Source organism: Nipponia nippon, unplaced genomic scaffold (genome assembly GCF_047370975.1).
Source record: "Nipponia nippon isolate SJK-2023a ecotype South Korea unplaced genomic scaffold, ASM4737097v1 scaffold_36, whole genome shotgun sequence".
Lineage (NCBI taxonomy): Eukaryota > Metazoa > Chordata > Aves > Pelecaniformes > Threskiornithidae > Nipponia > Nipponia nippon.
Genome location: NW_028262354.1, coordinates 2,494,820 through 2,516,167, shown reverse-complemented (window position 1 = coordinate 2,516,167; position 21,348 = coordinate 2,494,820). Strand labels below are relative to the sequence as shown.

At 59.6% G+C, this 21,348-nt stretch overlaps 1 protein-coding gene across 10 annotated transcripts in view; it reads left to right on the top strand.

Annotated features, from left to right (window-relative positions):
• MEF2D (myocyte enhancer factor 2D) overlaps window positions 1-16,949 on the top strand; it is a 98,629-nt gene extending 81,680 nt beyond the window's left edge. For 6 of the 10 annotated variants that reach the window (XM_087772208.1, XM_087772213.1, XM_087772207.1 and 3 more), the window contains exons 6-12: window positions 610-820; window positions 3,466-3,522; window positions 7,105-7,295; window positions 7,703-7,723; window positions 11,076-11,205; window positions 14,833-15,073; window positions 16,573-16,949. In XM_087772208.1, the coding sequence (XP_087628334.1) occupies window positions 610-820; window positions 3,466-3,522; window positions 7,105-7,295; window positions 7,703-7,723; window positions 11,076-11,205; window positions 14,833-15,073; window positions 16,573-16,903 (1,182 nt within the window). In that variant the 3' untranslated portion in view covers window positions 16,904-16,949. The remainder of the gene's footprint in view (window positions 1-609; window positions 821-3,465; window positions 3,523-7,104; window positions 7,296-7,702; window positions 7,724-11,075; window positions 11,206-14,832; window positions 15,074-16,572) is intronic. The other 4 variants (XM_087772214.1, XM_087772212.1, XM_087772216.1 and 1 more) reach the window with 3 other exon arrangements.
• The last annotated feature ends 4,399 nt before the right edge of the window (window positions 16,950-21,348 follow it).

Here is a 21,348-nt window from a genome sequence, read left to right as displayed (position 1 = left end):
AGCCTTTCCCAGATGCTCGGCCACCGGCAGCAGTGCCAACCCAAACTGGTGATCTGCTGCCAGCTCTTTGGGAGGGCTCTTCCCATCCCACCGGATGAGGAACGGCCTCGTAAAATCCCTGCAGGCTGCTTGGCCTCTGCGGTGGGATGAAGGGCAGCGCCGAGCTCGGCCGCTCTCGGTGCTGGCAGGGGCAAACCACCCTGCTGCTGCCCGCCTCGATGCTTTGGGGTGTTTCCAGCCACCTCTCCGCAGGCTGCCCTGAAAATACTGGGGGTAAATAAATACGGTCTGAAGATGAGACCAAAGCAACCGGTTGCAAAGCTTTGACGTGTCCGAGTGGAGAGACGATTGCTCTTCCCGGCCTTCCCTGGTGGGATCCGGGCTCCGGTGCATCCCTTCGAGATGCCAGCATGGGCAGGGTGCAGCACAGCAGTGAAATGCGGGCTTGAGGGGCCCCGGACTGTCCCCCCTTTTTCAGCAGTGGGGTGTTGCTGCTACTGTGATGCAGGATCAGGCCCGCTCTTGCTCAGAGCCTGCAAAGCGAGGAACTTCACCCCTTCTCCTCGCCCGGCGGCGCCTGCTCCCCTTTACCCCCTGCTCTCTGTTCAGTCCGCAGTGCCCGCTCCGAACTTCGCCATGCCCGTGACGGTGCCGGTGACCAACCAAAACACCCTGCAGTTCAGCAACCCGGGCAGCTCGCTGGTGACCCAGTCCCTGGTGACCTCCTCGCTGACGGACCCCCGGCTCCTCTCGCCGCAGCAGCCGGCACTGCAGAGAAACACCGTGTCCCCGGGGCTGCCACAGAGGCCGGCCAGCGCAGGTGAGCCATGCCGTGACCCTTTGCACCCCCTACTCCTCATCCTCTCTGCGAGAGCCTCGCTGGGCCTGCGGCACCGAGCACGGGGCATCCCGGGAGGCAGGGGACACCCCTGCTGCCTCCATCCCCTGCCCAGGCACCCGTGGGTGGCCGGAGCAGCCTGGAAGGGCTGTTGCCCATGCTCCTGCCCTCCTGTCAGAGGTTGATACCCCCAGTTCGTGCCTTGGCCTCAAACTGGGGGCGACCCCCCCCTCGCCTTACCAAGGTCTTTTCGAGAGCCAGATCCCTGCAGGGATCTGTTTTGAGGTTGGGCAGCGCAAGGAGATGAGTCACCCGGCGCCATTCCCAGGCTTGGGGGTGGCTGCCGGCATCCCGCTCGCCGGTGGCACTCCGGTGACACGGGACTGCTGCCTAAAAAGGGCTTTTCTGAGTCGGGCTGTGCTGGTTGCAGTTGGTCGCCGAGCGATTACTCATGCGGATCTGCTGACAGATCGGAGGGAGCAGTCGTTTCCAGCGGGGACTGGCGATGGGTGGCGGAGGGCAGGTTAGGGGAGAGGAGCTCATCACCCGCGTCCCCTGCAGCGGCGAGGGGGGGGACGACGACGTGTGACCACGGCCCGGCTCTCCCGCAGTGCGATCATAAATAATAATAGCGTGCAGAAAGCCCCTGCCTGCTATTTTGGTTGTCACAGATGGTCTGCAAATGGCAGAGCCGGTGAGGGTGACCGCCCGGACGTCTGGGCGGTGGGCACTTGGCTGCGGTCCCGGGGGCTGTGAGAGCTCAGGGGGGACTTTGCAAAGGGGCTGGAGGGGTGGGAGAAGGGCTGGGGGGTGCCTCCAGAAGCAGGTTGGGTGGCTGGGTCGGAGCGAGCAGAAAGAGGTGCCTGGGCTGGGATGCAGCAGGAGCCGTGGTTCGAAGCCAGCTTGTTTGCTTACTGCTCGCTCTGCACGGTCTCGGGGATGGCTGGAAGTGCTCGGATACCAGGATGAGGCCCCCAGACCTCAGGGAGAGGCATCTTTCTGCTCTAGGACCGGTCCCAAAGAGCAACATCTCACTCCAGGCTGGGCGGCAGAGCCCTCCCCGGGCAGGGACGGCCGTAGCTCCGGCGGCAGGGATCTCCCCTGCCCTCTCGCAGGCCCCTCTGCCGAAAGAAAAGGGAGGCTTCGTTGTAATGCAGAATCCGCTGGAGGCTCGCCGTTTCCATCTCGCTCGCTCGCCGTTCGTTTGAAGGGGGATAATTTCGCGGTTGCGAGCGCAGAGGTGTTCCAAGTCCGGCCATCTGCGTCCCATTCACTCGCTGCCTGGGACACGGAAGAAATCCTGTTTATAGGAGCCAGGCCCTTGCATGTTAGAAGAACTTTTTTTTTTCCTTACGTTTTTTTAGCAAGGCACTCGAGCAGAGCGCTGCGGCGTTGTTTCCAAAGCAAATGCGCAGCAGAGCGTTGAGTTGGTATCTCGGCGCTGGCCGACGCCGTCTGCTCGGGGACGGCGCGGGAGAAGGGCGGCCAAGGGGGTTTATGGGGCTGGGGACGGGGTCGGCATCGCTCGCCCAAGGGGATGAGCCCGCTTCAGCAGTGCGGGTGCCGAGGTCTGGGGTGCAAGTGGGGTCCCGCAGCAGGGCACAGCCCCCAGATCCTGGTGGGGTCCCTCCTCCAGGACTTCACATCCCTGTCCCTTGAAGGGAGGACGCTGCAGGGCCGTGGCTGCCACATTTTGGGGGTCACCTCGCCCTTTCTCAAGCTGTAAAATATTTTTGGGACCACCGCCATCCCTGATCAAGTTCCCACGTGGGGACCAAATGCGCTTTCCTGCACGGCAGCGGCTCAGCCTCTCGCTGCAAGCCCGGACCCGAGAGCCGGGGGCTGGAAAAAAGGTTTCCATCTCGGGTTTCCCCCTCTGGGGTGAGAAGGGTTGGGCGGTGGTTGGAGGTGGGGTTTGGGATCAGAGGCTCCTCATTCCCCTGCCCAGGGCTCTGGGATGACTGCGGTCGCAGCTCCGGAGCCTCCGTGCCGGCTGTTGGCCGAAATCACCGCCCGTGGCATGGCCAGGCTGTGAATAGGTGGCTTTCAGCAATAACTCAATAACAAGGCAGAAAAAAATGAAATCTTCTTGCAGGCGAGGCAAAACGTTCAGTTTACTGGGGATAAAAAGGCCTCTGGTACGGTTTTTCCCGGCACGGCGGGGAGCGGCAGCGCTTTCCAAGCGTTGGGACCGTGGGAGGCCGAATCGTAGCAGCGTCCTGGCAGCGCTCGGGGATGGTTTCCATTCGGTGCGAACATTACAGGGGAGATAGTGTTTCACGTCTTGCTGCTGGGGCTCTCTTCCCCGGCAGCACTGGCCCCGTGTCCCCCAAAGGGAGGCTTGGAATAAAATAGCCGCAGTGTTTTCCAAGCCGCCTCCTTTGGAGCGGGCTCCTGTGCTGCCTGGCTCCTGCCCAAAGGAAACGGATCTGCCTGGATAATGTTTCCCAACCTGATCACCAGGAATGCTGCTCATTTTGCCCAGGACTTTCTCCCCAGGAAGGCACCACCGTTCATTTTCCTCTGCCTTCCTTCCTCGTGCTCCCCCTCTTCCTCCCCCGCCAAAGGAGGGATGCTCACCCTGTTTCTGAGCGGACGGTGACCCCGTGTTTCCCATTGCTTTGCAGGGGCGATGCTCGGGGGAGACCTGAACAACACGAACGGAGCCTGCCCAAGCCCCGTGGGTAAGTGAGGAGCCGTTGCCTTTCGGCAAGCGGTGTGGGCGCCGGGACCTGCGCCCTCGGCTCTGTTTGCCTCTCCATGCCTCGGTTTCCCCACACGTAACGTAGGATTTTGCTTTGCTGTTCAGCGCCGTTGGTCGATGGAGAAGTGGTAGGGAAGATTTTGCCGCTGTTGGCAGCGGGAGGGTTTGGCACATGGAGCTCCAGACCAGCACCTTTGCTGGGGGCTGCTGGTTTCAGTGGGGACCCCAGAGACCGAAGCAGGAGCGGGGTGCGCATCCTGGGGGCCGGCATCTCCCCGGGGTCTTTGGGAGAGCTGCAAATCAAGGGGACGACTGAGATGGCCACTGAGGAGCATGGTTTGGGCAGCTCTGGGTTTAGCTCCCCGCGCTGCAACCAGTTCCTCCCCTGACCTCGGGTGAGTCACTTAACACCTGATTCCTCGTTGCGCTTGGGCCCTATAAAGGAACTTTACTGCAAGGAAAAAAGCTCATTAAGGTCCCTTTCCACTGCGAGAGCCTCAGTGCTAACGAGGCTCAGACCTTGTGGCTTAGCTCCCCAGCTATAAAATGCGCTAATAATACCTCCTTCCCCGCAGTCTGCCTCCGCTGTCTGCAGGGTGAGGTCTTTGGGGCCGGCGCTTGCGTAGGTACAACCCAAAAACCAGCGACAGCCCCCGGGTCCCGCTGGGAAGCAGCTGCTGCTACCGGCACCGCTGCTGCGGGCTGGGGCAGGACGGGCCGCGGTCCAGGGCTTAGCGGGGTGGATGCCGTCCATCCCCGGGCGAGGCGGAGCGGGGAAGGCAGCCTTGCACCAGGAGCCTGGCTCGTCACCCGCTCGGGGCTTTTCGCGATGGGGCTCCAGCCGACAGCACAGAGGAGGAGCGTGGAATTCGGTGTTGCCCCAATTAAAACCAAATTGGAGCTCGGGTTCCACCGGTTGCACGGACAGGGCTGGTCCAGATGCGGTTCTGCAGCACCGCGGCCGCCCATCCCCATCCCCTGCACCGCGGCCGCTGCCAGGAATAACCTTTTCCCTGTGCCGGGCAGCAGCCATGCCAGCGCCGGGGGAATTTCTCCCCGGCTGTGCCTCCAGAGCAAACCCTGCCAGGGCCGTTCGTGGGGCTGGCGTCTCCCCGGCGCCCTTGCAGTGCCCAAGATGGAGCTTCACTGCTCCTTCGAAGGCAGAGGGAAGGGGCCATCGTGCCGCGGTCCCCAGCCACCTTCGCGGCCCCTTTTCCCCCCCGAGGCCGCCCCCACGTCAGCTGTTGGGAGCAGCCGCGGTGGCGCGGAGCTTGGCAGGGCCTGTGAATGTCAGCATTGACGTCACCGGAGCATTCCCTGCGTTCCTGCCGCCGCTCCAGGAAACGGGCGTGAGGAGCAGGGACAACCCGGCCGCGGCCAGCCCCGCACCCCCGCCGTCCCCGGACCCCTGCCATCCCCAGGGCTTCCCACGCCGGCTGCAGGAGGGGAGCACGGCTCTGGCACCGTGCTTGCAGTTTTCGGGTACCTGGGACATCTCTTCCTCCTCCTTCTCCTCCTCCCTTGCAATCTCTGCGGCACCGAGCGATCACCTGCTGCCTCTGAGTCATCAGCCGCCGGGTGCCTCTGGCCCGATCCTGCAGCGATGCGGGCTGCGTCCCCGCGTCCCGCCTGCCCACCACGGCGTGCGCCGTCGTGCGCCGTCCTTGGTGCCTCTGGGGGTGGGAAGCACCTTGCCCACTCTGCTTGATGCTGTGCCCTGGCCATCCCCGGCTTTGTGAGGGCACGGGGTGCTGCCAGGCTCAAATTCACACCAGGGTGGTGCAAAGGCAGCCCGGGGGCTTCGCTTTTGGACCCCTTGGGGTCACGGTTATCCCGAAATCCCAGCGGGAGCACAGCCCTTCTCTCTCCAGCTTGGATCCAGGCTGGGGGGACTCCTCCGATGGCAGCGCCTGAGATCCCCTGCCAGGGAAGCTCCTTTGGGGGTGAGTGGCGGTGCTGGGACCCGAACCTGCTCCCCTCCAGCACCGGGGCCACCCCGAGCCCCAGCTGACGCGCACGATACCGTGGCGTACCTCAAAGTGGCAGCTCCCATGAGAGCCGCGTGTGCATCCGTGTCCGTGCCACCTTGGGAAGGAGAATATCGAGGGGTTTAACATTTCTTTTGGCTTTGCCTCCGTCGGCTTTTGCCGGCACTGTGGGTAGCGAAGGTCACCCGAGGAATTTTATGCACTTTCGTTGTTAATAAATATAAAAGCCGGTGGCCTTGCAAGCAAAATGCGTGTAGTTCACGGTGCACGGAGGTACCCGGGACCTGAGGTGCCGGGCACGTGCCTTATGCACGGCTGCTGATGGTGATTCAGGACTGGGAGGACGCCTTGCTGGGGACGGGAAAGCCGGTCCCGTCCCTCGGGCAGGGACACGGATACAGGGATGCCACCATGGGCATCCCTGACGGGCAGCTCCCAGGCGCCCGGTGGGGCAGCATCTCTCGTCCCCGGCAGCATCGGTGGGATCAGACCCGTGGCTCCCAGGGCGCGTGGCCGTCTCCCGTGCCCAGTTTACCCCATCACCGATGTGTCCGGCCCTGGGACAGCTCTGGGAGAGGCAGCGGCTGGCGCTTGGCCCCCGATGAGCACGCGCCACGGCTGCGGCGTCACTGCCACCAGCCGCCTGCTGAAATGCAGATGTAGCGCAATGGTAGATGTGATTAATAATGCAATCAGCGACCTATTTTTCCCGGTCTAACGTGCAATGAATATGAGGGCTGAATCCTGGTGATTGCTAAACGCCTTTCTATCTTTGGGGCCTATTCATAAAAAAAAAAAAAAGCCCTCATCAGAACAGTAATCTGATCCAATTTATTCCTTTCCTGATGTTCATCAAATCTTTTCCTTTTTAAATTTTTTTCTTCCTTTCCTTTCTTCTCCCCCCCCCTCCCCTTTGCACATAAAATCCTTAAGTGGGGCAGCAGGAGGAGGAGGAGGAGGGAACCTCAGATCTTCAAAGGGGCAGTGGGATAAGTGAACCGAGTCCTCGCTCTGCCACAGCCCCTTTTCTCTGCTCCGGTACCATAAAGAGACCTTAAAAGTGAACGTAACAGTAATTATCCCCCCTTGCTAGGGCCCCAGTACCCTGCCAGAGCAGCATAAAGAGGCCTTGCTGCAAATCAGGCCTGTAATATTTATTGGTTGTTATTGCAGTAATGATCATGGGTTCCTGCAGGTTGAGGAGCTGCCCCGGGCGCTGGGAGCTCGGGGCCGGCTGCCTGCCCTGCCCCTGCCTCTGCCCCTGCCTCTGCCCCTGCCTGGCCCGGGGCAGGTTTGCCTGGTCTCGGTGGGGAGGACGCACCCGCCGCAGGCATTGGAGTGGCTGCCGGTGCTGCCGAGCTTGCTCGGGGCTGCGGATGAGCTGCCTGGTGTGCAGGAGGGTTTTGGGGAGCCCGGGGGGACGTGGTGCTGCTCTCCCGAGGAGGAGCAGCCGTGGAGCCCCACTGCGGCACCGCTCGCCGTGCATGCATTTACCACCGCCGTGCATTCACCGTCGCCGTGCCTTCACCGCCGTGCATTCACCTCCTTCCTCTCTGTCACCAACTTCCCTGCAGGAAACGGCTACGTGAGTGCCAGAGCCTCTCCAGGTCTCCTTCCCGTCTCCAACGGCAGCAGCTTGGGCAAGATCATCCCTGCCAAGTCCCCGCCACCGCCCTCCCACAGCACGCAGCTCCCCACCAACAGCCGCAAGCCGGATTTACGCGTGATCACCTCGCAGAGCGGGAAGGGGTTGATGCACCATTTGGTGAGTGCCCGGCAGAGGTCTGCAAGGAGATGGGGTGGGAGCGTGTCCCCTGCCAGCAGACTGGTTGCAGGGTGGACTTTGCGCTGGAGCAGATGCGGTGCGGACACCTAATCCATGCCGTAGTGGTGGGAGCTGGCCGGGGCCGTGCCGGCGGGGAGACCCGAGGAGGAAGGCTTGGATTCCTGTTTGCACCATGCTGGATGCAAACATCACGGTGCAAAGCCTGTCCCTGCAACCAGCACAGTACAAAGCCCTGCGCCGGGCACAAGCGTAACCCATACAAGCGTAACCGTACGTGCCCCGCGGTAGGCGAGGGCGCGGTGCGGGCGAGCGTGGCGGCGCGGCGGTTGGCGGGGCTGTGGAGTTAACGGTGCCTCTCGGTTTTCTCTCTGTTCTCCCGCGGGCAGACGGAGGACCACTTGGCTCTGGTGAGTTCCCCGCTGAGCGCGCATGGCGGCGGGGTGGGACGTGGGCCGCTTGTCCTGTTGGTCCCCGCACCCTGCCCTGGCTCGGCAAAGGCGCGGGGCGCACGTAGAGGGTGGACACCGGCCCCTTTGCCCTCCGCTGGGAACGCGGCGGGACGCGGGTGCCAGCGCAAATGTCACATCCAGTCCTGCCACAGAAAATCAATCCCGAGAAAAACGCCCTTTTAGGAAAATCAGGTTCCCTATGGAAAAGGAGGAGCTGACAGGAGCTGTACAGCGCCTGTTTCTCCAGCGAGGCCAAAAAAGCTGTGCTGGTTTCCCCGGGGGGGGGTCAGCCCGGGTCCCTTCTGGGCTGCGCGGAGCCAGCCTGGGCACCGCCGCTGCCCGGGACCCTGCCCCGCGGGCTTCGCTGGAGCCACCGCGGTTTACAGCACGGGAAGACCTGGCCCACTGCCACCACATGAGAGATAGGGAGTAAATCAGGCGCTTCCCATATTAAGGATATTATTTAAAGCCTGTGTAAATCCACTGGCTGGCTAGTGCACTCCCTAAACCTTCTTTGTGCACAGGGGCTGTTTTCTGTGTTATTTTTACGGCTTTTTTTCTCCCCCCGCCAGCAAAGTGAACACCACCTTGTTTGTGGCAATGATTCACCCTGTTCTGTTGCTATTCTGGTGCAGGGCAGATGGGCGACAGGTCAGCGCAGCGAGGAAAGGGCGAGAGCCGCTGTAGGATGCAGCTAACGCAGCCAGGGAAAAGCTCTCCAAAAACACAGGAGTAAGCCAATACCTCTCGCAGCCTGCAAGGAGACACTCTTGGCCAGGGGAAGGATTGGCCAGGGCTTTGGCAGACTTGAATTCTGCCACTCTCCATGCTCCAAAACCCTTCTTGCTTAATGGCCCTCCTCCCAGCAGCTCCGTGCCTCAGTTTCCCCATCTGCAGAGTGAAAACAATCACCACCCGCCTCCCCATCTGCTCATCACCGTTCCCGCTGCCAGAGGGCATTGCCTGTCTCCGAGCTGGAGGAGCAGCTTGCTTTAGGCAAAAATCAGCCGGGTTGGCATGAACGGTTTTAATTGTTAGTCTGAGCTAACCCGGCTGATTTTTGCCTGAAGTGAAGAACAGCCCTCGCCCAAGCTGAGCTGGCAGCGGGGAGGTGGAGGGTGACGAAACCCAGGAGTGGGGGACAGGGACCTCAGCACAGCTGGATCGGGAAGGGGAAAGCAGAGCGTTGCCTCGGCTGCTCCGCGGATTCATCCCGCCTGGTGCAGATGCCCCCCCCCTGCTCTGCTAACCTTCTCCCCAGATTTGTTCCTTCCATATTGCTCAACCTACACACCAGATCTTCTCTCTAAATGGCAACTCCCACCTCTTTACACACAGGCAGCGGGATGAGTCAGCTGCCCCTCCGCTGAGACCTGCCCCGCTGCCCTTAACCCTTTGCCCGCAGTTCTCAGCCCCCGCCAACCTCGTGGGTTTGCTCCTGACAGCGTTAGGCTCCGAGCGCGGTCTGCTCTTTTAGTGGGTTCAGAGAGGCGTCCCCCCATTTCTCTTACACGCTCCTAATCCGAAGGGTAGAGCAGGATCCATCCACCGAGCCCACGGCGACAAGCGATCTCACCGGGAGCATGCCTGCATGGTTTTGTAACTTTGCAACCGGGAGCATTTTGCAAGGTGCACGGCGGTGTGAGTGGCGCGGGGCGGGGGGCAGCTTGCACACCTCTGCACCTCCTACCTGCATGAATCGGGATGAAAACTTGGGGGCTTCCTACGGCGCAGCCGGGTCTGACATCCCCGCGCTCGCCTCGTGCTGTAACGGCGATGGCTGCTGCCCCGTTCCCGGGGCCGATACGCCAGCGTCCCACCGCCCCAGCCCTCTGTCGCAGCCGTATTCATCCCCGTGCCGGCGCTCTCCCCGGAAAGCCGCAGAGCCCCGGTGCAAGGCTACCAGGGCGCGGAGGGGATGGAGCTGCGGGTCGCATCCTGCTGGGCTGGCTCAGGGTCCGGTGCACAGGAGAGGGACAGGGCTGAATCCTGCCCACCGTGAAGGCATTTCTCTGCAGCGTCCTTAACCCGCGGGCAGTGGGCACGGCCGAGGATGGTTGCCAGCAGGATTTGGGCCAGGAAAACCTGCTCCTACAGCCCCAGGGCTTTAGCAATTACAGCCCTGGTAATCGCCTTCCCTGGGTGGCGGGGAGGGACCTGCGGGCTGGGCAGCATCTGGGTGCAGGGTGCTGCAAATCCAGCACGCCGGGGTGCTGTCACCCTCCGGAGGTGGCAAGGGCAGGGCTTTTAGCCTCCACCCTTATCCCAGGAGAGTCCTGCATGGCCGTGAACCATCGCAGGGTCCCATGCCCAACCCTAAAAGGCCCTGGGAGCCCTCGGCGCCTCACGGCGAGCGGGGAGGAAGGCTCCCCGCCGCGTCCCCGGGGACGCAGCCAGCCTCATGCCAGGCGTGATTTAAGCTGGGCACTGCCCCAGTCTTCACAGGGTGACGTGCGCCGGGGTGCTTCAGATTAAAGTCAAGCCTCTTGAGTCTGATTTAAATCAGATCAGCAGAGACAGCCCAGATTATCTGCCTTGTAAACAGGGCTGAATCCGACCCGTAGATCCACCCACATAAGTGCCTGGAAAACCACGGGGGGAGGCTGGCATGCACTGGTCCAAGGGCAGAATTTTTCCACAGTGGACCTGCTAATGCCCGAGTCACCCAAACCCCATGAGGGCATCAAGCCGGCAGGTTGCTGAGCACTGGATTTTAGGTTTAAGGATGCCAGAGTGCCTTAAAGTCCTGAGACTGGTGCTTCGCATCTCCAGCTTGCCTTAGAGGCACGCTCGTGGACGTGGGTGCTGCAGGGAGGAGGACGTGTCGGCTCTGCGCCGCGTTAGCTGGTCCTGGTTTTGTTCGGTACCTGTCTCACTCCCTGAGGAGCACAGTGCATCCTCTGGGAAACAGTGATTTTTTGTACATCGGAGGGAATACAGACTGAGGCATCCCACTGTTATTCCCCCTCCATGCTTGCAGGAACGTTGCTGGTCCTTGCGGGTGAAGCCCAGCCCTGGGCAGAAAGGTGACGCGAGGCCGATGCCGAGTGACCTGCAAGTGAATGTCACAAGGGTCCGAAATGTCTGTCCCCGGTGTGGTTTGCCCTTGGCTTTGTTGCCATGCGGAGTGGCCGGAGGATCAATCCTGCTCAGTCCCACGGGCTCTGTGATCAGCCTCGGCTGCTTGGAAAAGGCTGGTGCATGCCCAGGGGGGCAGCTGCAGCCCGAGGTTTTTGGGGGGCCACAACCCACAAGGACGACAGAGTAAAATACACCTGGGTTGTAACTCCCTCTCCGTTTGCTTCCCCAGCAGAATACGCAGCGGTTAGGTGTCTCCCAAGCAACTCACTCTTTAACCACGCCGGTTGTTTCTGTGGCTACTCCGAGTTTGCTGACGCAGGGGCTGCCTTTCTCTGCCATGCCCACGGCGTACAACACAGGTAAGAGCGCGCGGCCCGGGTAAGAGCTTTTTCTGTTTGGCAGTGATAGGTTAACGGTTGGACTCGATGATCTTAAGGGTCTTTTCCAACTTTAACGATTCTCTGGTTCTATGGATAATTTAATAGGAGAGGGAAACGTGCTGCTGGAAGCACGTGCCTGGCTCTCCCCGCGCAGCTGCAGCATCACTCGTGGAACTCGCTGCCGCAAGACGTGGTCGAGCCCAAGAGTTTCATGGGATTAAAATCAAGGGGAAACTCCTATAAATAACGAGAAGTCGCTGTCGTATCCAGAGGGTCTGTGAGGGCCCGATCCTGTCACGCTATAGCCCATTGCGCTGCGCCGGCAGCGTGAAGGTGCTTTTAAGTGGATGCTAATTACAGCTACACCCATCTCCAGGTTCTTGAGAGCTCCGGGTGATGTTGTAACAGGGGCTTAATGAAAATGAGCGTCAGGCCCCCAAAAGTTTGGGAAGAATGCAAACCGGCCTGCTTGTAGGCCCATCAGATTTGGGCTGGTGGGGTTCGAACCGGCCCGAGGCGATGGTTACGGCGCACTTGCCCGAGCGAAGGGTTGGTTCTGCGACCTGTCAAACCTCCACGAAGACTTTAAGGACTTGCTGGTTTCCTGCGTAATTCATTTTGGCATTTGCTCAGAGAAAAGTTTGCAAAAATGTCAAAAGCTGCTTGTCTGGAAGAACCCAGAATAGGCGTGGTGGGAACTCCCTCTCCTAATTAGTAGGTGTAGGCCAGAAGATGCCTGGCTGTGCGTGACGAGTAGGGCTCCTCTCCCCGCGTGGAAGTCATCGTCGGCCGTGTGGTCCAGCAGCCGGGCTGCGTACAGCCGACGGCCCCAAAATAGGTTTTAATTGAGCCCTGCGCTGCTACCGCTCCGGGCGGAGGGGGGGGCTGAATTTCAGCTTTCGGTATTTATTTTGCTTTTGCAGATGACCGCAGGCAGGGAAGCGTTCCCACTCGGGCGCCTTCGGTGCCTGTGGCTGAGATGTTTGCTAGCGATAACTGCAGCAGGGGTTATCGCCGCGTAGATGGGCTGTAGGGTGCAGATGCCCTGTGCAAACTCCTGGGCTGTTGCCGCCTCGTCTTTCCAGGGCTCACCTATTAATGGGGTGGGAATTGTCTCGATTTCAGGCCGGTGAGGTTGTGCTGAGCTTCCCGCTGGCCCGGGTTGCGTGCCCTTTCCCGTGCCGGCTCTGCAGCCTGATTAAGTCAAACCCAACCATTTGCAGCTTCGAGATACGGGATGGCTCCAGTTCAAGCTCTTGGCGTTAGCTGCGGAGGCGGCTGTCGTAACCAGTGGGTGTCAGGAGCTCCTAAACCAGAATGGCTGGTGCTGGGGGTAAAGCAGCGTGCAGGGTGAAGAGCCCAGTCCTGGGATTTTCTGTAGGGTGTGCCTCCGATCAGCCCGGCGGCTTTGGCAGCGGTTCAGCGCCTTTGCAGCCACCTCTTTGTGTTCTGCCGCTGCCGGCAAGTTTGGCCCCGCTGGGGTGGGGAAGGCTGAAACCACAAGACGCCCAAAACGACAGGGGAAGAAAGGGAGAAAAGGGAGCGGGAGCGGGCTCGGGGAGGGAGGGCGAGCGCTCGATAAATGCTCGGGATCTGCGGGCATCTGCAGCAGATGCAGAGGGGTCGGGGGAAGCGCCTGGCCAAGGGTTTGAGCATCTCCTGGACGAGCAGTTGCTTTCGGCCCATGTTGTGTTGCCTCAGGATTTGCCACGCTTTGTAAAATCCACCCCCCGCCCCGGTTTTGGGGTGCTGGGCTGGGTTTTGGGATGCTGGGCTGAGTTTTAGGATGCTGGGGTGGGTTTTGGGGTGCTGGGCTGGGTTTTAGGATGCTGGGGTGAGTTTTTAGATGCTGGGGTGGGGTTTGGGGATGCTGGGCTGGGGTTTTGGGGATGCTGGGCTGGGGCTGGGGCTTGGGGATGCTGGGCTGGAGTTTGGGGATGCTAGGCTGGTTTTTAGGATGCTGGGCTAGGTTTTGGGGTGCTGGACTGGGTTTTGGGATGCTGGGCTGGGTTTGGGGATGATGGGGTGAGTTTTGGGATGCTGGGATGAGGTTTTGGATGCTGGGGTGGGGGTTTGGGGATGCTGGGCTGGGTTTCTGGATGCTGGGCTGGGGTTTTGGGATGATAGGGTGAGTTTTGGGATGCTGGGCTGGGTTTTGGGGATGCTGGGCTGGGGTTTTGGGATGATAGGGTGAGTTTTGGGATGCTGGGCTGGGTTTCTGGATGCTGGGCTGGGGTTTTGGGATGATAGGGTGAGTTTTGGGATGCTGGGCTGGGTTTTGGGGATGCTGGGCTGGGGTTTTGGGGATGCTGGGGTGGGGCTTGGGGTGCTGGGGTGGGGTTGGGGTGCTGGGGATGCTGGGCTGGGGTTTGAGATGCTGGGCGGGGGTTCGGGATGCTCCCGGAGTCGTGCGTGGGAAGGAGCATCTCCTTCCCCTCCCCGTGCGTGGCCCGGCCGTGGGTGGGGAGCGCCCCCTGCTGCCGCGCGGGGACGGAGCACCCACGGGGGACGGAGCACCCACGGGGTATGGAGCACCCACGGGGGGGAGGGAGCACCCACGGGGGACAGAGCACCCACGGGGTATGGAGCACCCAGGGGGGGAGGGAGCACCCATGGGGGGAGGGAGCACCCACGGGGGATGGAGCACCCATGGGGGGACGGAGCACCCACGGGGGGACGGAGCACCCACGGAGGGGAGGGAGCACCCACGGGGTATGGAGCATCCACGGGGGACAGAGCACGCACGGGGGACAGAGCACCCATGGGGGATGGAGCACCCACGGGGGATGGAGCATCCAACGGGGGGACAGAGCACCCATGGGGGACAGAGCACCCACGGGGGATGGAGCATCCAACGGGGGGACAGAGCACCCACGGGGGACAGAGCACCCACAGGGGAATGGAGCACCCACGGGGGGAGGGAGTACCCACAGGGGAATGGAGCACCCACGGCGGGGGTCAGCACCTACCGGGGGTTTACTGCCCCGGGGGCCAGAGGAAAGGTGTGTCCGTGTGGTTTACACCCGGCCGCCCTCCGCCGGAGAGGTGTCCGTGGGGGTTTGCCACGCGCCGCGGGCCGTCCTGAGTGGAATCGGTGCGGGCGCGGGGCTGCATTTGCCATTGCTGCGCTTTGGGGGGGGGGCAGTGGTAACCAGTGGGCGTTGGATGGTGTGGAAGTGGGGACCCTGTAGTGGCTCGTACCTTGACGCTCGATTCGGGCTAGATCTAAGGAAGAAATTTGTCACGCTGAGGGCGGTGAGACACCGGCACGGGTTGCCCAGAGAGGTGGTGGATGCCCCATCCCTGGAAATGTTCAAGGTCAAGTTCGGGCTCTGAGCAACCTGATCTGGTTGAAGATGTCCCAGCCCATGGCAGGGGGGTCGGACTAGGTGACCTTTAAAGGTCCCTTCCCACCCAAACCAGGCCATGATTTTAAGAGACGCGTCCTGTGGCCAGCATCCCCGTGCAACTCACGGCGGTAGCTGATATTCTGTACGTTGTGGCTCTTTTGTGTCTCTCGAGCCGGTCTCCATCTTCTTGCAGGGCTCGGGACTCTGTCGGAGTAGGTTTGACATTGAAATGACTGAAGGGCTCCTTCCTTTCCAGATTATCAGCTGACGAGCGCCGAGTTGTCTTCGCTGCCAGCATTCAGCTCACCTGGTGGGCTGTCCCTTGGCAACATCTCTGCCTGGCAGCAGCAGCAGCAGCAACAGCAACAGCAGCAACAACAGCAGCAACAGCAGCAGCAGCAGCAGCAACAGCAGCAGCAGCAACAGCAGCAGCAGCAGCAACAGCAGCAGCCGCAGCAGCAGCAGCACCTGGTTCCTGTATCGCTAGGAAATTTAATGTAAGTGAAATGGGTACCAGGGGCCCCTGAGCTGATGTTGGGAAAGGAAAGAGGGAAACGGGGAATTCCTCCAAGGTGCCAAACCTGCAGAACCTGAGCCGTGACTCCTCTGCTGGGTTATCGTCAGCCTCCCGCCGCAGGGCCCCGGCAACCACAGCGGGTTGCCACCATGCTTGGAGGAGGCAGGAGCAGACGTGCCCGCAGCGGCTGGAGGAGCCAGAGCAGCCGGTTCCTAAAGTTTGGGGAATCCCGTCCCTGCCACTGTCGTAGGAGTGACCCTGGAGTCCCCAGATGACGTCAGGGCGGCGGGGTGCTGGGTGATGCTCTCTGAGAGCTGCTTCTTGCTGTCTGGCCGCAGCGGGAGGGTGGTCCTCACGTGGGGGGAGCTGAGGTCCAGCAGAGTTAAATGGAATGGTCGCTGCAGAGGAGGGTGTCTGGAAATAGTGGTCCTGCTAGTGTAGAAAGAGGGTAGCTTTTAAAGTTGGAAATGAATTGCTTTACTCCAGGGAAAAAGATATATGCACTTCTATATTGAAGCAGGTTTTCTGAAGTGGATCCGCTTTTAGTCTGGAATAAAGCGTCCACACGCAGAGCTTTTTCAGAGTATCTTAGTCAAAATAAAGATTGAAGCAACTTGCCTGTGATCACACTAAGACCGTGGGACAAAAGGAGGTAGGAATTGAGGAAGGGGAGGGATTCAGTGACTTTGCCCCAATGCCAGCTTAGGAGTGAGCTCTGACAGCCCGGCATGACGTGCCAGGGGATGCATGGCTGCACCAGGCTTTTGCACAGCGAGTTCAGCGCGTTTCTCCACTGCCTGGAGGACGTTTTCCAGGCAGGGCAGGCAGCAGCTTCCCCAGCGGCTGCCGTCCTGCACCAGCAGGGCTGCGGGACGGGCAGAAAGCCGGGACGGAATTTCGGGTTGTAGTAGAGAGGCCGAAGCGGTTGCCGGCTTGGAGGAAAACGGCCCGTCCGAGCCCTCCGCCGGATTTGGGCAGCCCACGGGGGCTGCTGGGGCAGAGCCGGGGGGTGCCCGCGGGCCGGGGGTGCCGCAGCCGGTCCCTCTCCTCCGCGTGTTTGGGTCGCTGCTGCGGGGACGGCGGGTGGGATGGGGCTGGGTCGCGGGGTGCTGGCGGAGGGGGGATGCTGCCCGCAGGGTTGTGCGGGGTCTCATCCTGGCTCGGCAGCAATGCGTCGTGGCGAGTGTGCCGATTATGAACTCTGGAGTCCTGATAATTCATAATTCTAATGATGAATCCAGATTTGTAATCTAATCCAGATTAATTATCTAATCCAGATTCATAATTCTGGATTCATTCAGACGCAGGGTATGCGGGTTATGAATTCTGTGGATTGGAGGGTAAAAGGCCACTGAAAAGATGAATAATGAGAGACTTCCCGTTATCTCCTCCTCCGTCTGTTTCTCTCCCTTCCTCCCCTCCTGCTCTCCTCCTCCTCCTCCTCTCCCAACCTCGTCCCCCCGCCATCCGGATGCCCAGACAAGGGAGTCACTTGTCCCACACCACCACTTTGACTGTCAACACCAACCCCAACATCAGCATCAAGTCGGAGCCCGTCTCGCCCAACCGGGAAAGAAACACTGCCACCCCGCTCAGCACCTTCCCCCACCAGCCCCGGCACGAGCCCACCGGCCGCTCGCCCGTCGACAGCCTCAGCAGCAACACCAGCTCCTACGAAGGCAGCAGCGAGCGGGACGATCCCGCCCGCCCCGATTTCGGCTCATCCCTGGGCCTCCTGCGACCCACCAGCGAGCCCGAGGGGGAGAGCCCCTCCGTAAAGCGCATGCGGTTGGATACCTGGGTCACATAACGGGTCCCCGTCGTCCCTGGGAGCGCCGCCGGCTCGCAGCGGGGCCGCGGGGAGGGGGTGGGAGGGGTGGGGTGGGGGGCGCGGGGGCGAAACGGGTTATGGGGATGGGATGGGGTGGGGGGAAATTATCATAAACTGCCTGAGAAATAGCTTTAGGATTTTGTAGGCATTCATTCTAGCACAGCAGGCGACGCACGCAGTACATACGGCGCTCCTCGGCCGGGGGCCGCTGGCTCGGGAATAGCCGGGCGCGTGGGGAATTGGGGGACGGAAATCAAATAGCTGCGTCCTCGCCGAAAAAAAGCAGACCCTGGCGACGCTCATCCCCGCGATCCGGGCGGACCAGGCGGCAGTCGGTGCCCGCTGACCAGCGAGACCCCGGGGACCTTGGTCCCCACCGGGAGGTCGGCCCGTATCCCTAGGGAAGAGCGCCTGCGGCAGGACGGGCTCCGAGGGGAGATGGGGTACGGAGCATCCCCGAAACACGCTTTCGAGCAGCGCCTGGGCTCTCCTAGGGCCATGCGCAGCGAGGGGCGGTTCGGACACGATCCAGCTCTCAGAAAGGTTGAAGGGCTTTGGCAGGCGCCAGTTTTCCTAAAAAAAAAAAAAAGATTTTCCTAAAAAAGGCTTTTCCTAAAAAAGGCTTTTCCTAAACCGGCTGGGAAGGCAGGCTGGCATCGGCCGAGGGCGGCCCGGAGAGCCCGGCTTCAATATTAAATGCGATGCAGACGCATCTGCAGCCTGCGTGTGCTGCCCGGGTCCTGTAAAGGTGTGTTGGGGGAAGAAGAGGCAGATTTTTAAGGCTTAATCCTGTTTCCGTGAAAAACAGATGCAGACAGCGTCCTTTCCAGCAGGAACGGGAACTCCACTCTTTCTGGCCATGGTGATTTATTTAAAAGTGCGGTTAACCTTTCCCAAATGCAGAGGGGAAAGTCTCGCCCCTGCCTGGGCGAAGCATCTTTGAGGAGGAAGGATGCATTCTTGCTGCTTTTAAAGAAAATTGCGGGTTTTACCAACCAAAATTTGTAAATGCATTTTAAAAATGCATTCCCATTCCACATGGGCCAAAGCTTTAAATTAGAAAAATAGGAATAAATGGTTTTTATTGAAGGATGCAACTGAAATAATTATCCTTTGGGATTTTGCCTGAAGGTTCCTAGGCCTCAAAAGGTGAGGGTGAGCTGTGTGGAAAATCTGCTGAAGTCTCGACGGGGTGATTTAGTGGAAGGAAAAAGGAGGAAAAACCAAGGAATTTCTTTGTGCTACCGGTTGCTCCGGTGGTTTCCCAGGGGCAGGCATCAGCGCCCTGACCCCAAAACGCCGCAGCCAGCTCAGGGCTTGAGGTTTTGGAGGAGAAAAGCCCGTTCCTGGCTGGGCTAGGCTTTAGGGATGGCTTTCTCCCCGCAGGCGCTCTTCTCCGGGATGCCGGTCCCTCGTCCCCGTCCCAGCCTGCCGCCTCGTCACCCTTGTACCGCCTGCGCGGGGACGGCCCCGGCCCCGCTCACCCCTGGGGTCACGGTCGCAAACCGGCACAAAACCTGCCCGGATGCCACCTTTGCCAAACGGCTCCGTCGGCATCCGGAGCCTGGATGGGCTCTGGAGGCTGCGGAGGAGCCGGGAGCTGCTTTGGGGCCGGCTTCCCCCCACGCTGGTGCAAAGAGAGAGGAGCAAAAAGTCACGGTAGGATTTATCCCCCTCCTAGAGCCCTCCGCCGAGCATCCAGTGTCCAGCTCAGCCCGCTGAAATGAGTCGTATTGCATAAAAACATACTGGGACGATGGCAAAACAGAAGCAAATTTATGAGGTTTTTTTTATAAACTTTTCCCGAGCAAGCGTTTTTCGCCAAGTTTCTAATTGGAAAAGCAAGACAAAAAAGTTGATGATTATTAGGAAATGAACAGGGGCGACTTAAAGTGAGTGGTTGGAGGAGGAGGGATACTCCAAAAATTGGGTGAAACTGGGAGAAACGATGGCCAAAGAGGGAAAACGTGGCCGCACCCTGCCCGGTCGGGCACAGTGGTGCGCGAGCTGCTGCTAAAAACGGCGTTGCAGAAAGGCCGCCGGCACGTCCCTTCTGGGCCCACGTCTACCCTGACTTTTCCTCTTCTCCCCGGCGATGGAATCGGTTCGGGTGCGGAGACCCGGCAGAGGGACCGGGGTGGCCGATGCTCAGCCCGGGGCTGAGCTGCCGGAGCCGCCGATGAGCCGATGCGCTGCGGTGCCGGCTCACGCCGAGCCTTGCCCGGGTACCGGCATCTCACCAAAGCCCAGGGCGAGCACCTTGCCCCGAAATCCCTGCCTGCGGGAGCGAGGCCCCGAGAGATGGGCCGGCTAAAATTTCCCCATGAAAACCTTTGAAGTATCAAATTTCTGCCACCATTTTTCCAAATGATGATGATTTTTTTTTTTTGATGATGAATTTTTAATTCCCTCTCCTCTTCCCACGCTCCGGAGGGCCTCGGGCAGGCGATGGGAGCCCCGCGACGCCGGGGAGGGCTCCCGGCAGGTTTTGTGCGGTTAAACCCCCCCGTCTCCCTCTCCCCGAGCCGGTACCGCCGTGTGCCGGGGAGACGCTCGGACCTCACCTCCAAAATGCCGGCGCGGCATCGGCGACAGAAGCGGATCTCCCTCCCTCCGCCTCCGTTTGTCCATCTGGGAAGCGGGAGAGACGCTGCGGACCGTGGTCCTCCTCGCCCTCGCTGGCCCCCCTGACCCGGCGATGCCGGGCGCACCGGACACGCACCTGAGCTCTTTGCACGGCCTTGCTTTGGAAATTAGGCGGGATTAACGACGTCTCATTGGTCTCATTTTCTATATATATATTTTTTTTTTCTTCACAAAAAGAAAATAAACCCAACCAAGCGGTTTCTCCCCCGCTGGGGAGCGGTGCGGCAGGAGGTGCCGGCAGAGCAGCTCGCTCCGGAGACACCGGCGGGGAGGAGGCGGTGAAGACCCCCCCCCGGCACTCGACGCCGTCCGCGCCGCCGGAGCATCGGTGCAGAGCAACCCCGAGGGGGCAAAAAAAAAAACAAAAAAAAAACAACCAACAAACCAAAAAACATTTTTGCTCATTAACTTCATACCCTGACTCCCAAGTTCGCACTTCTACCTTGAAGCTGAGAGCCTGGAAAAAACAAAAACCGAGACATAAAAACGCTCTGGGTTATGTAGAGATGCAGGTTTAGATCCACCTGGAGGGGAGAGCGCGAGCGGTTTGGCGCCGTGCCGTGCCGTGCCGTGCCGTGCCGCGCCGCGCCGCGCCGGAGCGGATCCGCAGCAGCGCGGCGGCGGGACTCGACGATCCCCTGGGCTGGTGCCACGGGCAAGTACGGCTCGTGGGAAAAGCGGGAATGCCCCGGGTCGGATACGGCATTAGCTTCACCGTCGCGGTGAACCGGTTTTGGGGGTTGGTTTGTCGGGGGTCTTTATTTTATCGGGGGCTTGGGGTTATTTTATTATTATATTATTTTTTTTTTTTGGTCCGGGCCATTATTCTTTATTTCCCCCCAGGCTGTAGTATCCAGTAAACTCTTCCTTATTTTCAAAAGGTAACAAGAAGAATGACAATCTAAACAGCACCCTCCTTTGTGCTTCTATAAATATGTTTCTGATCTAATTTTATTTCTTGTGCTCATCTGTACTGTTGACAGTTACAATTGTGTATAGTTTTTTGGTTTTGTTTTGTTTTTTTTTTTTAATTTGGAATTTTTGCGTTGTATAGGGTTTAGTTTTAAAATATATATATGTTTTCCATTTTTTAAAAAGGGGTGTTGCAAAAAAAAAAAAGTTGCACGATTTAAATGACAATAGTTAAAATGCTGCAGTTTTTAGAGATGTGGAAGCAAAATGGAGCTTATTTATTCTCAAAGGCTATAAAGGTGTACAATGCATGAAGAAAAAAAAAACATTTACAAAAAAAAAAAAAAAGACAAAAAAAGTGTAACCTGAACAAAGTGTAGCGTTAAAAATTTTAAAGGATGACGACGACAAGAAAAAAAAACAACAAAAAAAAACACAAAAAAAACCCAAAAAAACAGCTAATATATTGTGTTTGGGCTAGTTTGCTTTTGTTTTTAATTGTTCCTTTTTTGGAGAATGAAATACAATTGTGTATATTTTCATATAAGAAGTATGCACTGATATGTTTCAAAAATGATATATTACTTTCTAAAAGTGTGGTTACTTACCAAAGTCTGTTTCTGATCTTTACCTTCTTGAAATCTCTGTGGATCCCTCGAACACGCGCACGCCGGGGCTCGACGCCGCGGGCCGGATCCAGAGGTAAGCCGGGGTGGTTCGCACTCCGGGGCCGGCCGCCGAGCGGTGCGGACCCCCCCCCTCCGCCGGCATCGGCCCCCTCCTCTCCCTGCGGCTGCGCCGGGGCTCCCCCGCTCCCCGCGGGGCGACGGGGGATGCGGGAGCCCAGCGCCGGGGGTGGCTGCTTT